At 35.4% G+C, this 19663-nt stretch overlaps 1 protein-coding gene across 1 annotated transcript; it reads right to left on the bottom strand.

Annotated features, from left to right (window-relative positions):
- Positions 1-507: 507 nt before the first annotated feature.
- LOC141390944 (venom protease) lies at positions 508-11283 on the bottom strand. Its single transcript, XM_073963871.1, has 5 exons — positions 10446-11283; positions 1755-1870; positions 1578-1687; positions 1348-1512; positions 508-1272 (listed from the first exon to the last, which is right to left on the bottom strand). Exons 1-5 carry the CDS (start codon positions 10951-10953, stop codon positions 834-836), a joined length of 1338 nt encoding a protein of 445 aa, XP_073819972.1. The 5' UTR covers positions 10954-11283; the 3' UTR covers positions 508-833.
- Between the last annotated feature and the right edge of the window lie 8380 nt (positions 11284-19663).

The following is a 19663-nucleotide window of genomic DNA, read 5'->3' as shown; positions in this document are numbered from 1 at the left end:
CTGCCCGTTAGTCAAAAACCTATCGGTTGATACTTTTACTAATAACATTTCAATTTATTTACAGGGAGATTCTTATAAAATATTCTAATATATAATGGGTGGATTGAAGCCGTTTTTTTGTGGATTTTTTCATTCGGTAATGGTTTTTATATGGATGTGCCTAGTGTTTATACTAGAATTTCTGAACATGTCGAATAAGCAATGAAATTAAAATACGAACTCAAAGGATAGAAAAATAATTACAATTTAAAATCAACAATAGGTGTGTACGATAACTTCCCCAGCAATAATTACTCAGTCAGTTCCAGCAACCTCTCTCAGTAAATTTTACTCTCTCAAGCAAGAAAAATTTCAGAAGGCTATCGAACAGCATTTTGCAAAAACTTGCAAGAAAGTCAGCTGTTTCCGAAAATGTATGATATTTGTTTTTGTTTCTTTTGATATTATAAATCAAACGGAACAAAAACATACATTTTAAAATTGCAGTATACTTATTTAATGCTATGATCCTATCCACAACTCTTTAGAATCTAAAAAATGTGCAATTGTGAAATTTTCTTGGTGAAAAATGTTAACGTTTCGAGTTGTTTACATTGCACAGGTGATTAAAAGTCAGCTGATCAGACTTGCAAATTTTTGCTGGACAAATTTTCCCAGCAAAAATTTGCAAGTTCTCAGTCACAAAACTCTCCAAACTCACTCTCTTTTGCTGGATAATTTTGTTATCGAACAGCATTCAGTAAAAATTTGTACGAATTTGTACAGATTTTTGGGTTATCGTACAGACCTAATATTAAAGCAATAAATAACAAAACTTTGTAGTTTTTATTTTCCTAAAATTCGTCTTTCCAAACAATTCTCTCAATCCAATCTAAAAATGAGTAAACTCTTGTAAAAATACTGGGATAACCACTGCGACAAAATAGTCCATACGATGTTATGCCAATCAAGTGGTAATGTAGTCGATTATTTCTACGACGACCACGAATATTTAATTGTAGCGGACCTCCCGAGTCGCCTTGACAGGTGTCACGATTGAGGGCAAAGTCTTTGGCACACATTTGACTAAAGATAATGCCATCTTCAGTTTCGGGAATATGCGGCAGCTCCTGATTACATTCATCGTTGGCCACTATCGTCATATTTAGATGGGTTAAACGATTTGTACGCTCCTTGGCAAAGGCGGTTGAACCATAACCCATAGCATATGCCACGGGGAAGGGAAATGTAGGTAGTGTCCATAAACGTATCGGTCTTACAAATTCCGTCAAGCTGTGTTGAGAGAAAGGAAAACAAAATCAAAGCTTTAATACACTTTTTTAAAATTAATGATTTGTTCAAACCTACACCACTTCACTTTGCAATTCCAGTAAAGCAATGTCATTATAATACGACGTAGATCGATATTCCGGATGATTGTAGACATTAATAATCGTACGTATTTGTGGTTCAAGGTAAGTTTCTTCTACTTTTAAATTTAAATCCCCAATTCGTACTTTTGTTGGAATTTCTCTGTAAAAAATATATAAATGTAATTTTGTTTTAAATTTACTTTAGACTTTCAAAATCTGTCTTACCCGCCCACATTTGTACAATGAGCGGCAGTTATTACGAATTTATCACTGATTAAACTTCCACCGCATTTATAGTCCACCGTGCCGGTGTCACCAACGAAACCCAATGCTGTCTGTAAGAAACGAAAAACATAAAATGTGTTTTAATGTAGCACATTTCTTTTTTTTTAAACTCTATACCATGTGAGGATATTCTCCTGGTACAGCTAAGCTACGTCCATCAAATTCCGATTCGTTAGCGTCACTGGCTATATCCGAGTCGTTGGGAAAAATGCGTTGTATATATTCGCCATATTCTGGAAATAAAAAGAATAACAAGATCTAAATATTTTTTAAGGTTGAGTCAAATAAAACCAAGCAAAAACGCTAATTACCAAATAACCAGTTTATATAGTAATTTTTGTTAGCCTACTAAACCACTATTTTAACAAAGACATGTCGCAGCAAATATGTAAGTATGTGGTTATTCTTTGGCCACTAAAAGTCAAGAAATAACCTGGAAAACATAGATTTCGCTGCCCTACATTCTCAACATCGTATTTTAAAAATACAACTTTACAAAACGATTAATTTTGTGTTCCTCACTCTTACAAAATATATTAATTACAACGACAAAACGAGAGCATAAGAGGATGAACCTCCTAATATCAGTCTCTTTACAGGGAATGTTAACGCATCACAACAAGAACTAATAGTGACGAATTTCATTAAAACCTACCAAGAAATGGCATGAGGTTGACTCTGTCATTCTTGTTTCGATGAAGCTAAAAATTAATGTCTCCACTTGTTTTGCTGAAACTAAAAATTACTGTCTCCACATTCATGTCCCCACCGACGACGAGAGCGAATCTCAGAGAATAGATGTATATAGTTTCGAATTTCGGTAAAAAACCTCGTAATTTCTCTTTTTTATACCTTCCACTATAATATCGAGGGTGTAATTAACCCATTTAAAGCCACTGGTCGTTTAAACGCCACAAAAAATGTTTGCAAAAATTAACGTAGAACTCGGGCATTTTCGCAAATTTGTGTGAGGTTTTTTGCATTTTGTTATAGTATTGTCTGTTGTCTGTCATTCCACGCTTATAAAGTTCCATTTTTACGCTAAACGGGGACTCGACTGTGAACAAAAAATTATTCCACTGTACAGCAAAATCGAACTTATTTTAAAATTACAAGAAACCCTGCACAGATTATGAAAGAGGACCGAAAAAAAGAAGACACGTGTATCGGCGTTTTGAAAGTTTACGTCGGGAAGTAACCTAAATAGGCGTGGCAAATTCCGCCCATTTCTACAGGTTTTGAAATATTCGACATCAGATTCCTTGGAACCCTTGCATTTTAGGTATAAAGTGTCTTTGGCAATATTACAACAACAACGCGGGGTATCTTTTTATGACAAAAATTAACCCTCATGCGAGTCACTGAAGAGGTATTTTTGGTCCCTTTTTTCAAAAACGTTTAAAAACTCCTTTAAAATGTGACCGTATCAGATTGAAATATTCTACAAAATTATTTGTCATTACTATTTCATTTACTATAGGTCCCCGAATACACCAAAACTCTAAATCGTACCTAAACGCCAGGAATCTGCCAAAAGTAAAATCACGTTTTAGGGTTAATGTTATACTTTATCTGAATTTATAAAGTTTTATCCCACAAAACTTCGTTCTAGATACAAGACATCAAAGACAAAAATAATCTCCATCAAATTTCAATATAAGTCGCCGAATAAATGAAATATGTATTTGCAATATATATAAAGAAAATATATACATCAAATTTGCCAACAAAACACCCAAATAGTTTTTGAATAAATTTGTTTTGTTCTTTTTTCGAGTTGATGCATGAAAGTAACATGAAATTTAGTTTTAGACGAAAGGTGTTAAAAGAAGAAATATTCTACACAAATAAAAAGATACCCCGCGTTGTTGTCAGTTAGATTGCCAAAGACACTTTATACCTAAAATGCAAGGATTTCAAGGAATCTGATGTCGAGTATTTCAAAACCTGTGCAAATGGGCGGAACTTGCCACGCCTATTTAGGTTACTTCCCGACGTAAACTTTTAAAAGGCCGATACATGTGTCTTCTTTTTTTCAGTCGTCTTTCATAATCTGGTCGAATTGTCTTGTAATTATTTTTTGTGTTGTACAGTGTTTTTATTTTTCTCAGAGTTGTCAAGTTGAACGCCACAGAAGCAAAGGAATGGAAACATAAACCGTGCGTGCACCTAAAGACGAAAATTTTTCCCCAATTTGGGAAAGTATGTAATTTTTGCCAATTTCTAGCGAACGAAATAGCTATTTCTCGGAAACTATAACAGATATTGTGTTCATTGTTTTTTAGGTAGGATTCTTCCTTTAAGAATCATTTTAATAAATGACCGCAGTGTTTACACGAAGTGAGCTGTTTTATTTTTCCTCATGTACTAAATTTCAGTGAAATTCCAAATTTTGTGGACTAGAACTTTGTGGAAACAGCTTGAATCAAAATTTCGTTTTCGCAGAGTGATGCCTGAGAGTGTCCTTTTTCAGTCCATATGAACTATTGTACCAGTCCCGATCCGTCAGTTTAAGACTTTTTTAAATTTATTGAAATTACATGGGTAAAAACGTATGTTTTTTTCGGAGCAAGTTGAATTTAGTGACTGTATTTGAAACTTTTTCCACAGAAAGTTTACAAAAATTAATTTTTTACCAAAACAGCCGGTTTTCGGCCGGGATTAAACACTTTCTCCTATGGACAGATGCTAAACAGGGCTAACGCGATGATAATTTTTTTGTAAATTTGTATACCCTACACCACACTGTGGTGTGGCGGCTATATAAAGATGTGGACCTATACCAACGAAATTCGGGAGGACAGTTTTTTACACCCAACGTGACTAAGTACCAAATTTTAGCATTTCGGTGGAATATTGAGACCATAATCAGAATACCGAACATCGGGAGGTACCGTTCTATAGAGCTATGTGAAGGTGTATACTTATTCCAACAGATTTCAGGTGGAATGTTTCATACACCCAACGAAAACTAAATAATAAATGTTAGCCATTTCAGTAAGAAGTTGAGGCCACAACCGGCAAAATACTGAAAACTGGACGTACCATTCGATGGGGGCTATATGAGGACGTGGACCTATACTGAAAAATTTCGGGTGAAAAATTTTATGCCCCCTACAAAGGCTACCACACTTCAGCCATTTTCGTAGGATGTTGAGGCCACAACCTGCAAAATCGGGAGATATAGTTATATGGGCGCTATATGAAGGCGTGGACCTATACCGACAAATGTTAGGTAGAAAGTTTAATACCCCTAACGAGCTGTATTTTGACGACGCACAGTGGTTTAGAATCGTTTTTTCCTGGTCAAAATTCTGTAAATTTTGATTGGATAGAGATATTTTCATAATTCATAATAATTTCATAATTTCAGATTAGGTCATATTAGGTCTGGAAGTTGCAGAGAAATTCAAGGTCAAAGTTAGTATTTTGAGTTTTTTCCGTAAGAACTTAAAATGCAAAATTACAGCCCAATCGGTTGGAAAATTTTGCTTAAATCGTCAAAATACCGTATATCTAGAGGTACGTTTATATGAGAGCTATACCTAAACTTGGACCTATATTGAAAAATTTTTGCACGAACGTATGATCTTCCCTTCGAAGTCAAAATACCAAATTACAGCCAACTCGGTTAGAAAATCTGACTAAAATCGTCAAAATACCGAATATAGGGAGCGTTTATATGGGAGCTATACCTAAACGTGGACCTATATTGAACATTTCTTTCAAAGTGGTATGTTGTTCGCCGGGAACACACAATGCAAAATTACAGCCAAATCGACTGGAAAATTTGGCTAAAATCGTCAAAATATAACAAATCGGGGGTACCTTTATATAGGGGCTACACCCAAATGTGGACCTACATCCATTAAATTTGTTTTTCTCCCTTCTGGGCTCGTTAAAAAACTATGTTTAAAATTTCGGGTGGGTATATCTCTGTTGGCAAAGCCGACTTTTTTTAAAGAAATTCAGTCATATTGTATAGAATATGTTAACAGTTCGCGAATTCTGAAAGGGTGAAACTCGGATTCATCGACTGTAAAACTTTTTTGTTCTGTACCATATACACTCAGCCTGTGTGAATTGAAATGTTCATCTGTGGACAAAAATCTTTTGCCCAAAAGGTTGGTGGCCTTTCCAACAAATATATCGAAACTTTTCCGGCATTTATGGATTGTGGACGTTCCGTACAAAAAGTTAACTTTTCGGAGGAGTTACCTGAAGGAATACAGTCCGTTTTTGGAAGTGGTCTTGGGAGCCAAAACTATGATAAATATTCACTCAGTTGGTCGCCATAGTATTTAGAGCTTTTGGACCTTTCAGTCAGGAAGCTTGGTACTTACTCCCTATGACATGCCCGTGTTAAAATAATGAGAAAGTAGGCCAATTTGTAATGAGTATTTTTGCTGGGCATCTTCAACTTTCCATCGGAGTTTTGGCTTTCCCTTGTGCCGCATACCGTATTCATGTGCTGACATGGCCCAGCCAACGTAAACGTTGTAGCTATATACGTTTTACTATATAAGTCCTTGATCTAAGTAGCTAAAATCACAAAATACCTAAAATAGCTCGGTACCGTTATATGGGGCTATTCCAAAACGTGGCCCTAAATCCACAACTTTTTGGAGAGGAATTGTAATCACCGCCTTGAACATCCACTTGGGCCGTGAACTTCAAAATACCCAAAATCGGGCGGTACCATTATATGGGTAGAGATGGACAGTAGGTAAATACCCAATGGGTAAATACCCGGTAAATTGGGTAAATACCTGGTAAATACCCATTTGTGGGTATTTATTTGGGTATTTACTATATTGCATCGCCACTACAACATCTTACACCCTATTTCTGGGTTTAGGATGTGAAATCGTTTCAAAATGGATAGTTTTATAATACTTTAAACAAGTGGGTAAATACCGGAGTATTTACCCAAATGATGGGTAAAAACTCTTTAACTGCCGAACCACTTGACGTAGGCTGACAAAATTTGGGTTAAAACTTTCTCATATCAATAGTATTAAAGGTATTGAAAATGGAGTCCCTGGGTCCATGTTTTGGTATAGCCCCCATATAGCCGTACCTCCCGATTTAAGGTATTTTTCACCTATTAGCCACATTATACAACCAAGTTGGCTGTAATTTGGCACAGTGAGTCTTCAATGAGTATAAAATATCCTTGCAAACATTTGTCAACGTAGGTCAGCGATTTCTTATAGCCCCCATATAAGGCTACCCCGCTTTCGAGTATTTACCCAAATATAGGGTAAAAGCTCTTTATCTGCCGAACCACTTGACGTAGGCTGACGAAATTTGGCTCAAATCTTACTTATATCAAGAGAACATCTGATATTGAAAATGGAGTCTCTGGGTCCATGTTTTGATATAGCCCCCATATAACCGTACCTCCCGATTTAAGGTATTTTTCACCAATTAGCCACATTTTACAACCAAATTGGATGTAATTTGGCACAGTGAGTCCTCAAGGAGTATAATACATATATCCTTGCACAAATTTGTCAACGTAGGTCAAATATAGGGTAAAAACTCTTTATCTGCCGAGCCACTTAACGAAGGCTGACAAAATTTGGCACAGTGAGTTCTCAATATGAGCCAAAGTGGTTCGGCAGATAAAGAGTTTTTACCCTATATTTGGATAAATACTCGAAATCGGGGTACCCTTATATGGGGGCTATAAAAATCGTGGACCTACGTTGACAAATGTTTGCAAGTATATTTTATACTCATTGAGGACTCACTGTGCCAAATTTCAGCCAATATGATTGTAAAATGTGGCTGGTAGGTGAAAAATACCTTAAATCGGGAGGTACGGCTATATGGGGGCTATACCAAAACATGAACCCAGGGACTCCATTTTCAATACCTTTAATACTATTGATATGTGAAAGTTTTGAGCCAAATTGCGTCAGCCTACGTCAAGTGGTTCGGCAGATAAAGAGTTTTTATCCTATATTTGGGTAAATACTCGAAATCGGGGTACCCTTATATGGGGGCTATAAGAAAACGTGGACCTACGCTGACAAAATTTTGCTAGGATATTTTATACTCATTGAGGACTCACTGTGCCAAATTACACGCAATTTGGTTGTATAATGTGGCTAATAGGTGAAAAATACCTTAAATCGGAAGGTACGGCTATATGGGGGTTATACCAAAACATGGACCCAGGGACTCTACTTTCAATACCTTTAATACTATTGATATAAGATAGTTTTGAGCCAAATTTCGTAAGATTACGTCAAGTGGTTCGGCAGATAAAGAGTTTTTACCCTATATTTGGGTAAATACTCGGGTATTTACCCAAGTATTTACCCACATGTTTAAAGTATTGTTACACTATCCATTTTGAAACGATTTCAGATCCTAAACCCAGAAATAGGGTGTAAGATGTTGTATTGGCGATTCAATATAGTAAATACCCAAATAAATACCCGGTAAATACCATCTCTATATATGGGGATTATTTCAAAACATGGGACTAAGTCAATAATTTTGATGTAACAGTTTCATGTCCAATAGGAACTCTAAATGCTGAAATCCGGCAGTATCGTTATTAGGCCGGGGCGATTTGTATGGAAGGAAAAAAGTGTTATCGGGCGCCTGGAGTTTCTGATTCTTGGGATTGTACTGAGCAAAAGAGTCAACTAGACCATATGTCTACGGTGAAAATCGAGCCCCCGGATTTTGACTTGAAGTTTTTTTTTCACGGATTTTTGCATTTTTTGGCATATAACAACCAAACCACTGAGATCTTCGATCCAACACAAAGACAAAAATTGTAGCCAAGACAATAATAAAGAACTCTTTAGTTTATCGCAAAAACATTGGAACGCTCCTTCAAGAAGTTATGGCCTCGAGAAGGTGCAAATTTTTCGGAAAATATCGATAAATGACACTGTGCTACAAAATGGGACTCAAAGTCAGTGGATGGAAAATTCTTTTTGGAGATGAAAGCACTTGGTGAGTGTAGTAAGAACCCAAAAGGAAATTTTCGCCATAGGTCAAGTTTCCGAGATATTGCGCGATTAATGGTTCAATTTTGGCCCCTTAATATGTGAGAAAATAGCTTTATATCTCTCTAAAGCGTTATTGTAGCTTCACTTTGACATTACATATCTTCAGTCAAATCGGATGGTGAATCTTTTTGTAGAATATTTCATCCCTCTACCTCAATTCCTTTCACGTCCTTTTCGTCCTTTATTTCTTGAACCGTAGTGAAAGTACCACAAGACGAGATTTTACAGCATCTAAATATTCTACAAAAATGTTGTTCAGAAGATTTTAGGTACGGTTTTCATTGATGACCAATCGATATTTCCCCGATTTCATGGTCCTTTTTGACATTTACCCGGTTTTTGTTCAGAAAACTATGCTTTTTTTATGCATATTCGTTATTGGTCTGTGGTGCTTCTGAAATACTTACCATAAATAGCTCTTGTAATGACGGACACGTTAATAACAAATTTGATTGGAGGATAGATCCGGTTATCTAAATTTTTGAACCGCATATTTTGATATTGAAACCGATTTTAAGTAACCGATTAACCGTATATGTATATCATTAGAAAGCTAATAAAATGATGAATCAAATGAAAGCAAGTAGCTGATTACAACTTTGATGGTTCCGCTAGAACAAAAAAACCGCTAACTCAGAAGTTTGAACCACGTGAATAACCGTCCGTACTTACCATTTTAATTTTTTCATAGCGCAAAATTTTAAAAATGTTCTATGTCTTATTTTTCCTACATTTTATCCAAAAATAGAACCTGCAAGAAGCTCGGGGAAATCGGGGAAATATCGATTGGTCATCAATGAAAACCGTACCTAAAATCTTCTAAACAACATTTTTGTAGAATATTTGGATGCTGTAAAATCTCGTCTTGTGGTACTTTCACTACGGTTCAAGAAATAAAGGACGAAAAGGACGTGAAAGGAATTGAGTTAGAGGGATGAAATATTCTACAAAAAGATTCACCATCCGATTTGACTGAAGATATATAATGTCAAAATGAAGCTATAATAACGCTTTAGAGAGATATAAAACTATTTTCTCACATATTAAGGGGCCAAAATTGAACCATTAATCGCGCAATATCTCGGAAACTTGACCTATGGTGAAAATTTCCTTTTGGGTTCTTACTACGCTCACCAAGGGCTTTCATCTCCAAAAAGAATTTTCCATCCACTGACTTTGAGTCCCATTTTGTAGCACAATGTCATTTATCGATATTTTCCGAAAAATTTGCACCTTCTCGAGGCCATAACTCTTGAAGGAGCGTTCCAATGTTTTTGCGATAAACTAAAGAGTTCTTTATTATTGTCTTGGCTACAATTGGTGTCTTTGTGTTGGATCCAAAATCTCAGTGGTTTGGTTGTTATATGCCAAAATATGCAAAAATCCGTGAAAAAAAAACTTCAAGTCAAAATCCGGGGGCTCGATTTTCACCGTAGACATATGGTCTAGTTGACTTTTTTGCTCAGTACAATCCCAAGAATCAGAAACTCCAGGCGCCCGAGATGATGTTCAAATCGCCCCACTCTAATCGTTATATAGGGGCTATACCAAAATGTGAACTTACGTAAAATGTGAACTTACGTAAACAATTTTTTCCACCACTTTGAACCTCAAATGCAAAATTACATTCAATTCGGGCCCAAAATGCGGATCAAAACTTTAAAATATCTGAAATCTGACGGTACTGCTATATGGAGGCTGTTTTAAAATGTGAATCCTTGTCCATAACTTCGCGCTTTATCAAATTGTTTTTTACTTTAAACACTATACATACTTTTTTCACATATTCTCATATTACTGGCTACTGTTGAGGACGGTTCATTTCTTGTCCTTGTGTTGGATGCCAAGAATACAGGTTCATTTTCATCTTCTCGTTCAAATTCTTCATTTGATGACAGCTCTCTTCTGCCTTGTGGTAAAATCTCTCTACTATTAAAAGTTTGCAATAGAGGTTGTCTTCTTCTGTCTGAATTGAAACCAGCGGAAAATTGTGATTCTCCGCGTTCTTGGCGTGTAAATCCTCCACTGTTAACCTTTTGAGGTATCCTCTGATTGTTTAATCCAAATATTTGTTCTCTACGATTTTCAGGAAAAAAGTCATCCTCGCTCACGATACCATTTAAATTATTATTTACCACACGCGATAATTGTGATTTTATATAAACTTCGCGAGCATTTGTTGGACCCGGGAATATAATATTGTCATTATCACTACTCCTTCTGCGTTGGCATATAACCGAATGTATGTGCAACGATAACAACACGATTCCAATAAAACGCATATTTTTTACGATTTAAACATCAACATCAAGCCGAGATCCCTTAAACATAAGCTAGCCGAATAGCACTTCTTTGAATTTTAAACAAGACTGTTTCGATGAATGATTTTTACGCCAGACCATGGTATAGATTTAATATTGTTCTTAACGATGACGTCGTTAAATTTTGTTTATTTTAAATACTGCTTTCTTTTATCAGTATTCAGACACTGTTTTTTTTTTTGTAAACGAATAACAGGTCAGACCACAGAATCCATATTTTTATTCGATTCTTTTTGGGATTTAATTTTTTCCAATTAGCTTTAGGCGGCTCCCTGTTATGATAACAATGTTGTTATTCAAATATTTCTGACCACTTGAATATGCCGTTCCTACAGTGATACAGACGATAAGGCGAGATGCGACAAAACGAGATTGAAATGTTTTTTTATAAACCAATGTGACGTTCAATGATGTATTGGAGGCTAATAACCAGACTGGAGTAATTGCCATTGATTTTAGACCGGAGAGAATACAATAACAAAGATCTATTTATATTAGTAAGAATTGAAAAATAAAAGAATAGTTAACACATGAAGGGATTTCCCCCCATGAAATATCAATGAAATGTGTAATGACACATTTATGAAGAAAAAGAGCAAAATAACGAAACCGGTTTTCTATGAACAACAAAATTAGAGATTGTTCAAATTAGTCAGTCTGCAGAATTTTTTCAACCAAGCACAAGGTTGATGAAACCTCTTCTCAGTATTTTATGGAGAGGTTTAGTTTTGTGGTAAGTTTGCTCTAGTTTTTAACTTTAAAATTCCTTCAAAGTCAAGGTCTTTGTCAATTTAGCATGCTGAAATGACTAAAGGTAGAATTAGACGTGACATAACCATAACGCCATGAGGCCAATCAGCTGATTGAACCAAACCTATGGAAATCAATGCATTCGATTAGTAGTAACATAAAACCATAGCCATAACCATAAGAAACCAATTGGGTTTTGGTTTTCTATGGTTATGGCGTTATGGCTTTGTCACGTCTAATTCTACCGTAACTCATGGATCCTCCCTCTGCAAAAATTTTGAAAGTTAGGGAATATTGCGAGCATTTTCCATATTTAGCCATTCGTCAACGATTTTTGACGATTTACATAGCATCACATTCTGAGTTATTTATGTACAGTTTGCAATTTTGCTAGAAATTTCTAGTTTTTGAGGTTATTTTCTAACATATAACTATGAAAAATCATTAACGGTTATGTCTAAAGTAAGTACAAATAATGTAATGATATATGGAAAGTCCTGTATCAGTCAGGCTTGCCACATATTAAACTAGTCTTTAACGGCATTGCCCTGATAGAGGAAAAGGCATAGAACAAAAGCTTCTGCACTTTTCTTTGAAAATAATTTTAAGAAACATTGTTAACAATGTCTTGACCAAGTTTGCTTTTATAGAAACAAAAATGTCAACACATATTGTTGCCATTCATTACATTGTTTTATTTCAGGTTGCATCATTTTCAGTGACACCCATTGAAGATCACTTTTTTATCCAAAGGACAAATGCTATTTATTTTGCTAAGAATGGGTTCAGATTTGGATATTTATAGCTCCCATATATATTTTTTGCCAGATTTTAGGTATTTGGTGCACTTATGTCCAATTTTGATGAAATTTGGAACGTGTGATGGAATTTGGTCTATAAAAAGTTTACCAAAGTATATAGCTCTCATATATACATATGTTCATGTATTTCATGCACCGATCACGCTATGTATGTCAAATCTTGACCATATTTGAAATGTGTGATGGAATTTTATATAGATAAAAAGTGCACAAATAATGTTGATATCGGTTAAGATATATACAGTCGAAATCGCTTATAACGTCGTCGTTTATAACGTCATATCGCTTATAGCGACGAAATCCAAAAGTCCCGAATTTCTGCCCTTTATATTCCACACAAATAAATATCGCTTATAACGTCATCGCTTATAGCGTCATATGGGTTGTAACGTCGGTTTTTTGTGAAATATTTGAATTTTGCTATCGGTTATAATTTCGAATCATACGAAGAAGGAAATTGTCTCTTAATAATTTGTTGTATGTATATTTTTTCAAACTCAAACAACAACAAAATGCCAAACTTATGCACAACATGTTCGAAGATGGCGGTCTCAAGTCAATTAAGCTTGAATGTTTGTCACCCAATGTCACATCTGTTTTACAACCCATGGACCAAGGTGGAATATAATCATTAAAATAGCATTGCTGGATAAGTAAATATCCACTGTCAAGAATAGAAAAGGATCAAAGTACGAAATTAAATGTGTTGGACGCCGTGTTAGTGTTAGATGAATCATGGAAAAATGTAACGTCTTCTGTCATTGATAATTTTCTTCATCTTGCGGGATTGTTAATGGACCTTTAAAAGTTTCTGAAGACATTTATCTTCGTTCTAATTTCTCCCAACACGTAGAAGATATTCATGAATTATTTGCCATCGATGACAAAGTTTTCACATCTGCCTTATGTAATGACGACGACATAATTGGAAGTTTTAGATGGAGGCAATTCTAATGAACAGAGTTTCAAATGCTGTAAGTGTCAGAGGCGTGTCTAGCTGTATAAACTCTTCAAAAATTTATTTACTCAGAAGATGTTACAAACAAAAATGTGTTTTGGAAACCCTTTCAAAACTCAGATCTGAGTTAAATTTAAAACTTATGTCGGAATTCAAAAGCACAAACTAAAATAACAGACTCTTAGAAATAGAACCATATCCTATTTAAAGGTGATATTTTGAAGGCGATCTGCTGAAGAATGCATTTAATATCGTTATTTTTTATTATTTTGTCATTAATAGAATGAAAAAGTAAAAAATTGAATTGATTTTATTTATTTACTTAATAAAACAACGTATTTATACCCAAATGTCACTATACATAATATTATATTACCTCTTTTATAAATATCGTTTATAACGACTATCGCTTATAGCGTCCGATTTTGGCCGGTCCCTTGACCGACGTTATAAGCGATTTCGACTGTAGCTCCTTTCTAATTTGGATATTGCACCCATACATATTTTCGTCCGATTCCATGTAGTTGATTCATCAAATTTTCTATGTGTGTCTCCAGTCTTGATGAAATTTGGAATCCGTGACGGAATCTGTTACAAACAGAATTTATCAAAATTATATTGAAATCGGTTTAGGATATATATATTGTTATATATTTTCGACCGACTTTTTGTATTTAATGCACCAAACACGCTAGGTCTGTCTAATATTGGAGAAATTTGGAAAATGTAACGTATGTATATTGGTCTAAAAATAAGTTTGGAAAATTACACTAACTTAGGTTAAGATTTGGGTATAGCAGCCAGATGTATTTTCGCCAGTGTTGCCGAATTTGACGTCATTTTGACGATTTTTATACCCTTCACCATAATATGGAGGGTACAATTAAATTTGTCATTCCGTTTGTAACAAATCGAAATATTCGTCGGAGACCCTATAAAGTATATATATTCTTGATCAGGGTAACCATATAATCATATCCGTCTGTCCGTCCGTCTGTTGAAATCAAGATACAGCACGCAACTTTTAAGAGAGAGTTTTGAAATTTGGTATTCGTAGGATGTTTGGTTTGCAAATGAGCTACATCGTTCCACGTTTTGATATAGTCCCCATAGAACGGAACCATCCAATTTTAAGTATTTTGAAGATTTAAACCCCATTATCACACCGAAATGGCTGAAATTTGGTACTTAGTCTTCGTTCGGGGTATAAAAGTTTCTCCCAGAAATTTGTAGGTAGAAACCAATCTCTGAAATTTGTAGGAATAGGTTCACGCCTTCATATAGCCCCCATAGAACGGTACCTCACAATTTTCGGTATTTTGAAAGGTATTTGGTCTTCATTTGGTGTATTAAACGTTCCATATGACAATTTTCGGTATAGGTCGACGCCATAGTATAGCCCCCATAGACCGGTACCTCCCTATTTTCGATATTTTGAAGGTTGAGGCTTCAATACTCCACCGAAATGGCTGAAATTTGGTATTTAGCCTTCTTCATAAACGAAAGGAAACTAATTGTTCCTGGACGAACTTAACGCCGTTCTGACTTGTTTGGCCTAAAATTGAAAAAATTGCGATTTGACGATTTTATGGTCCAAAGAGACGACTTTTCACGTAAGCTAAAATTGCATGAAATAAAATACGATAACTATACTTTTACCAAAATTCACGAAAGTCTTTAAGGAAAACTATGTTCTTATCTCTTATGTTGGTACTTCTTTAATGTTTTACAGCAATTTCCAGACGGATTGATTATATTTAGGTACATATCTAGAAAACAGGTATTTTCAAAGTTTTTGTCTCATCTTCGACTTACATTAGCTGAAATTTTTCGTTTAGGATTGTTAATCCATGTCTTACTTGGTGTTCAATTTTTCGAACAGTAAAATCACTTTCTTCAAAAAAATTTTTATGGATGAAAATGGTAAAATTTTAAACAAGTTTTGGTATATCTATCAGCAAATAAAAAAAAATCCCTTGAAAACGCCCTCGATAGTGGGGGTAAATTTTTGAAAACCATATTTTTCGATACCTTTTAAATTTTAAAAAATTATGAGAAAATAAAATTAAAGAAGTAATCATGGGGAATTATTACCAATATAACTCAAATCAAACTCGATGTCGACCATACACATCGGATAAGCGCCAGTGTTCGAAATTTCGAACACCATTTTCCGGGAAAACGAAAAATCGGAAACTTTTTGAGTAGATTTTTGACATCAGTGGGTCCTAATTATCAGAAAAAAGCATTTCTTTCTAAAAAATAAAGACCAAATGGTCTCGCGAAGAAATGGGTTAATTAATGGATCATCATTGAAAATTTTTAGAGATAAAATAGGAATTATATCTATCTCGTTGTGAAAAAATTATGATTCCAGCTTTCTTAACTTCCTACTAATGTCCTCTTTAAGCGGCCAGTCAGTTTTAAATGACAGTTTTTTCCGATTACCCTCTTCTTCTTCTTTATTTGCTTATTCGTCATACTCTGTCCAGCAATCGATATTTGAGCTAAGCTGTCATTCAAAACTGGCAATGTGCTGTATTACTGCCAACTCAATAATCATAGAGGAAAAGTATCATCTTGTGAAAGCTGTTTTATAGCGGTATTTAAGTGAGATTGGGTTAGATTTATTGTTATCAAGCTCATTGACAAAACAACAAATCAAAAATCGGTAGCCAAGCGTAGTTTTGGGCCATGTTAGCGATTTTCCAAATTTTGTTGACGATTTTCGACCAAAAACGATCGGCAACGCTGACTTTTGCCCGATTTCATGTATTTGCTGCACCAGTTCCTTCTTCTTTTACATTTACATTATAATGAGATTTTTCTATTCGACAATCCGGACAATTTAAGTCCCGCGTTGTCCTGATTAACGAGTATCCGAGTCGATCTACGAATGTCCTTCTGTCTGCGGTAATCACACTAACATCCAGAAAATATGTTATAAGACGCTGAAATGCCTCTTTTCGGACAGGTGTTTTCGTGTAGCTCCCGTATAAGGGTACCGACCGAATTGAGGTATTTTGACGTTTTTAGCTACATTTTCATCCCGAATTACCTATACCTTGGCTTTTAGGATTGCTAGTGATCAGAAAACTTATCTACCAAAAACTATGGACATAGGTCCAGGTTTTGGAATTACCCCCTATAATAGTACTACCCGATTTCATGTATTTTGACGTTTTTAGCTATATTTTCGCATTTAAAGTTACTAGCAGTCAAAATACTTCTATAATAAGTAGGGAAGGCCTTAAGTTCGACTGGGTCGAACTTTTTATACCCTCAACCCAAACTGTATAGGGGTGAATATGAACAATTACTTTCCTTTCCTTTATGAAAGAATTCTTCTTATTCATTGCAGGAACATAATATTTTAACTAATAATACTCTCTTTTAAAAAGCTGATATGTGTTCCCGAAAAGCGGGAAGTACGCTTCTGTGGGGCTGAAGACGTGGACATATACTTAAAATTCTCTTCTGGAATATTTCATGCCTGATGAACGATATTGAGGATATTGAGGTCACAAGCCTTAAAGTACTAAAAATAGCGAAGTATCGTTCAATAGGGGTTATGTGAAGACATGAACCTATACTATCAAATCTCAGGAGGAAATATGCATTTATAACTCTAACTAGGGCTAAAATCAATTATTTCAGCCATTTTGTTGGCATATTGACGTCGGTAGGATGTTTAGGCCACAAACTTCAAAATATTAACAAGTAAGAAAAGCGTTAAGTTCGGTCGGGCCGAACTTTTTATACCCTCCACCACAAATTTCAGCCATTTCGGTGGATTAATGTGGCCACAACCTTCAAAATACCGAAATTCAGAAGGTACCGTTCTATGGGGGCTATATGATGGCGTGGACCTATACCTACGCCTAAAAAAGACTAAATACCAAATTTCAGCCATCTCGGTGTGATAATTAGGCTAAAACGTTCAAAATATCGAAAATCGGGAGATATTGTATTATGGGGGCTATATCAACACGTGGACCTATATAAACATTTTATGGTAGAAATGTTTCTTAGCCTCTGGAAACACAAAATACAAAGTTACAACGGATTCTTTGGTCAAATGTGTCTAATACATTCAAAATATATTAAAATGACGCGTACTTTATAAGGGGCCTTATGTGGGGGCTATACCAAAACGTGAACCTATATAACCCAACTTTAGTAGGAATGTTTTCTGGCCTCTGAAGACACAAAATACCAAATTACAACCAATTCTGTGGTCAAATGGGTCTAATACTTTTAAAATATATTAAAATGACGCGTACTTTATATGGGGCCTTATATGGGGGCTATACCAAAACGTGGACCTATATAACCCAACTTTGGTAGGAATATTCTTTGGCCTCTGGAGACACAAAGTACCAAATTACAACCAATTCGGTGGTAAAATGGGCCAAATATCTTAAACATTCCTTAAAACGACGACGCGTCACGCGTCATTTTGTATGGGGGCTATACGAAAGCGTGGACCTACATAGCCCGCTTTCAATACCAAAAGTCCTACGTAAATATAACATGTTTTCCCAAAATTTCATCAACCTACGTCAATCCGTTCGGACGCTAGAGTGATTTCCACAGACGTACAGACGGACGGACATGGCTTTATCGATGTTGAATTGCACGCTGATCAAGAATATATACTTTGTGGGGTCTACAATGACTATTTCGAGTAGTTACAAACGTAGTGACAAACTTAATATACCCCCATCCTATGGTGGAGGGTATAAAAATCAGGAGGAACCTTACTATGAGGGCTATTTGAGGACGTGGAGTTATACCAACAAATTTCAGGTGGAAAGTTTTATAGCCCAAAATAAGACTAAATACCAAATCCAGCAATTTCGTAGGGATATGTGGCAACAACCTTCCAAATACTGAAAATCGGGAGGTACCGTTCTATGAGAGCTATATGAGGACGTGTACCTATACCGACAAATTTCTGGGGGAACTTTTATACTCCCAGGAAGACCCAATTTCAGTCAATTCGGTGGGATATACAAGGTACAATCTTCAAACTGCTGAAAATAGGGAGGTACCATTCTATGAAAAATTTCAGGTGGAATGTTTTCCAACGAAGTCTAAATACAAAATTTCAGCCTATTCGGGAAATCGGAATATACCGTTCTATGGAGTCTATATGAAGGTGCACTACGTTGCGAGTTCATATAAACGGTGGCAAAAAATAGAAGTAGTTGGCGCAAGTGGATGAATGAATACAAGTACTTTTTGTTGGCTGACAATGTAGAGGCCAAAATTGGTACGTTTTGGTACAGCCCGCCCCCCATATAATGGTACTTCCCAAATTTCGATATTTTAATATTTTAGCTAAATTTATCGACCAAATTTACTGAATTTTGAGTTGCATGGTTCCCAGTTGAAAAAAAAAATTCTCATACAAATTATAGACATAGTCCACGTTTTGATATAGACCCCATATAACAGTACTTTCCTATTCCGCAAATTTCTGAATTTTTGCATTAAGGGTTCCCAGCGGACAAAAATTTGTCTGATAAAAATTAAGAGCATTGGTCCAAGTTTTGATATAGCCCTCATAAAACGATACCGCCCGATTTTCGGTATTTTAAAGGTTTTAGCCAGATTATCCACCCAAAATGCCGGAACTTTTGGGTTCAGTCTTCAAAATTTTGTCTTTAAATAATATATTTTTTCTTGAAAACGGGCCATATCTTGTTAAAAATCTAAATTTTGAATTTGACTGTCCACCATTTTTTGCCATGCATTTGAAATACTCACTTTTCACAACACAATCAGCAAATAATATCTACTTTTATAAAATTTTTCCCACTACACAAACTGTGAATTTGGCACAAAATTGATGGACAAAGAACTGCAGGCCTTGGTAACTGTATACACGATATGATCACTATTTGCTTTAAAACAAATGTGAAGCCAACTTTATTATATTCAAAGCAACTTAAAGAAGTGAGCAAAGGCTATAGTCGGGACGGCGCTGTCCTGCAAACAAATATATGTTTGGGTGAAAACAAATTATATGTTTGGATGCAAACAAATTATATGTTTGGGTACCACCCCCCCCCCCCCCCCTAGATCCTTCAAAAAAGTTTTAAAAAATTATACTGTTACACAAAATCTGAAAAAATGC

The sequence above is a fragment of the Musca autumnalis genome, unplaced genomic scaffold, assembly GCF_047663935.1.
Source record: "Musca autumnalis isolate F117 unplaced genomic scaffold, ASM4766393v1 scaffold_1, whole genome shotgun sequence".
In the NCBI taxonomy this organism is placed as follows: Eukaryota; Metazoa; Arthropoda; class Insecta; order Diptera; family Muscidae; genus Musca; species Musca autumnalis.
The sequence above is the reverse complement of the archived record's forward strand: the minus strand, read 5'-3'. Positions and strand labels throughout refer to the sequence as shown.

Coding starts and splice junctions, on each gene's coding strand:
- LOC141390944 (XM_073963871.1), bottom strand. CDS start 10,953: ATGCGTTTTATTGGAATCGTGTTGTTATCGTTGCACATACATTCGGTT. Junction 1,513..1,577: donor CATTGTACAAATGTGGGCGG/GTAAGACAGATT, acceptor TATTTTTTACAG/AGAAATTCCAACAAAAGTAC. Junction 1,273..1,347: donor GAATTGCAAAGTGAAGTGGT/GTAGGTTTGAAC, acceptor CTCTCAACACAG/CTTGACGGAATTTGTAAGAC.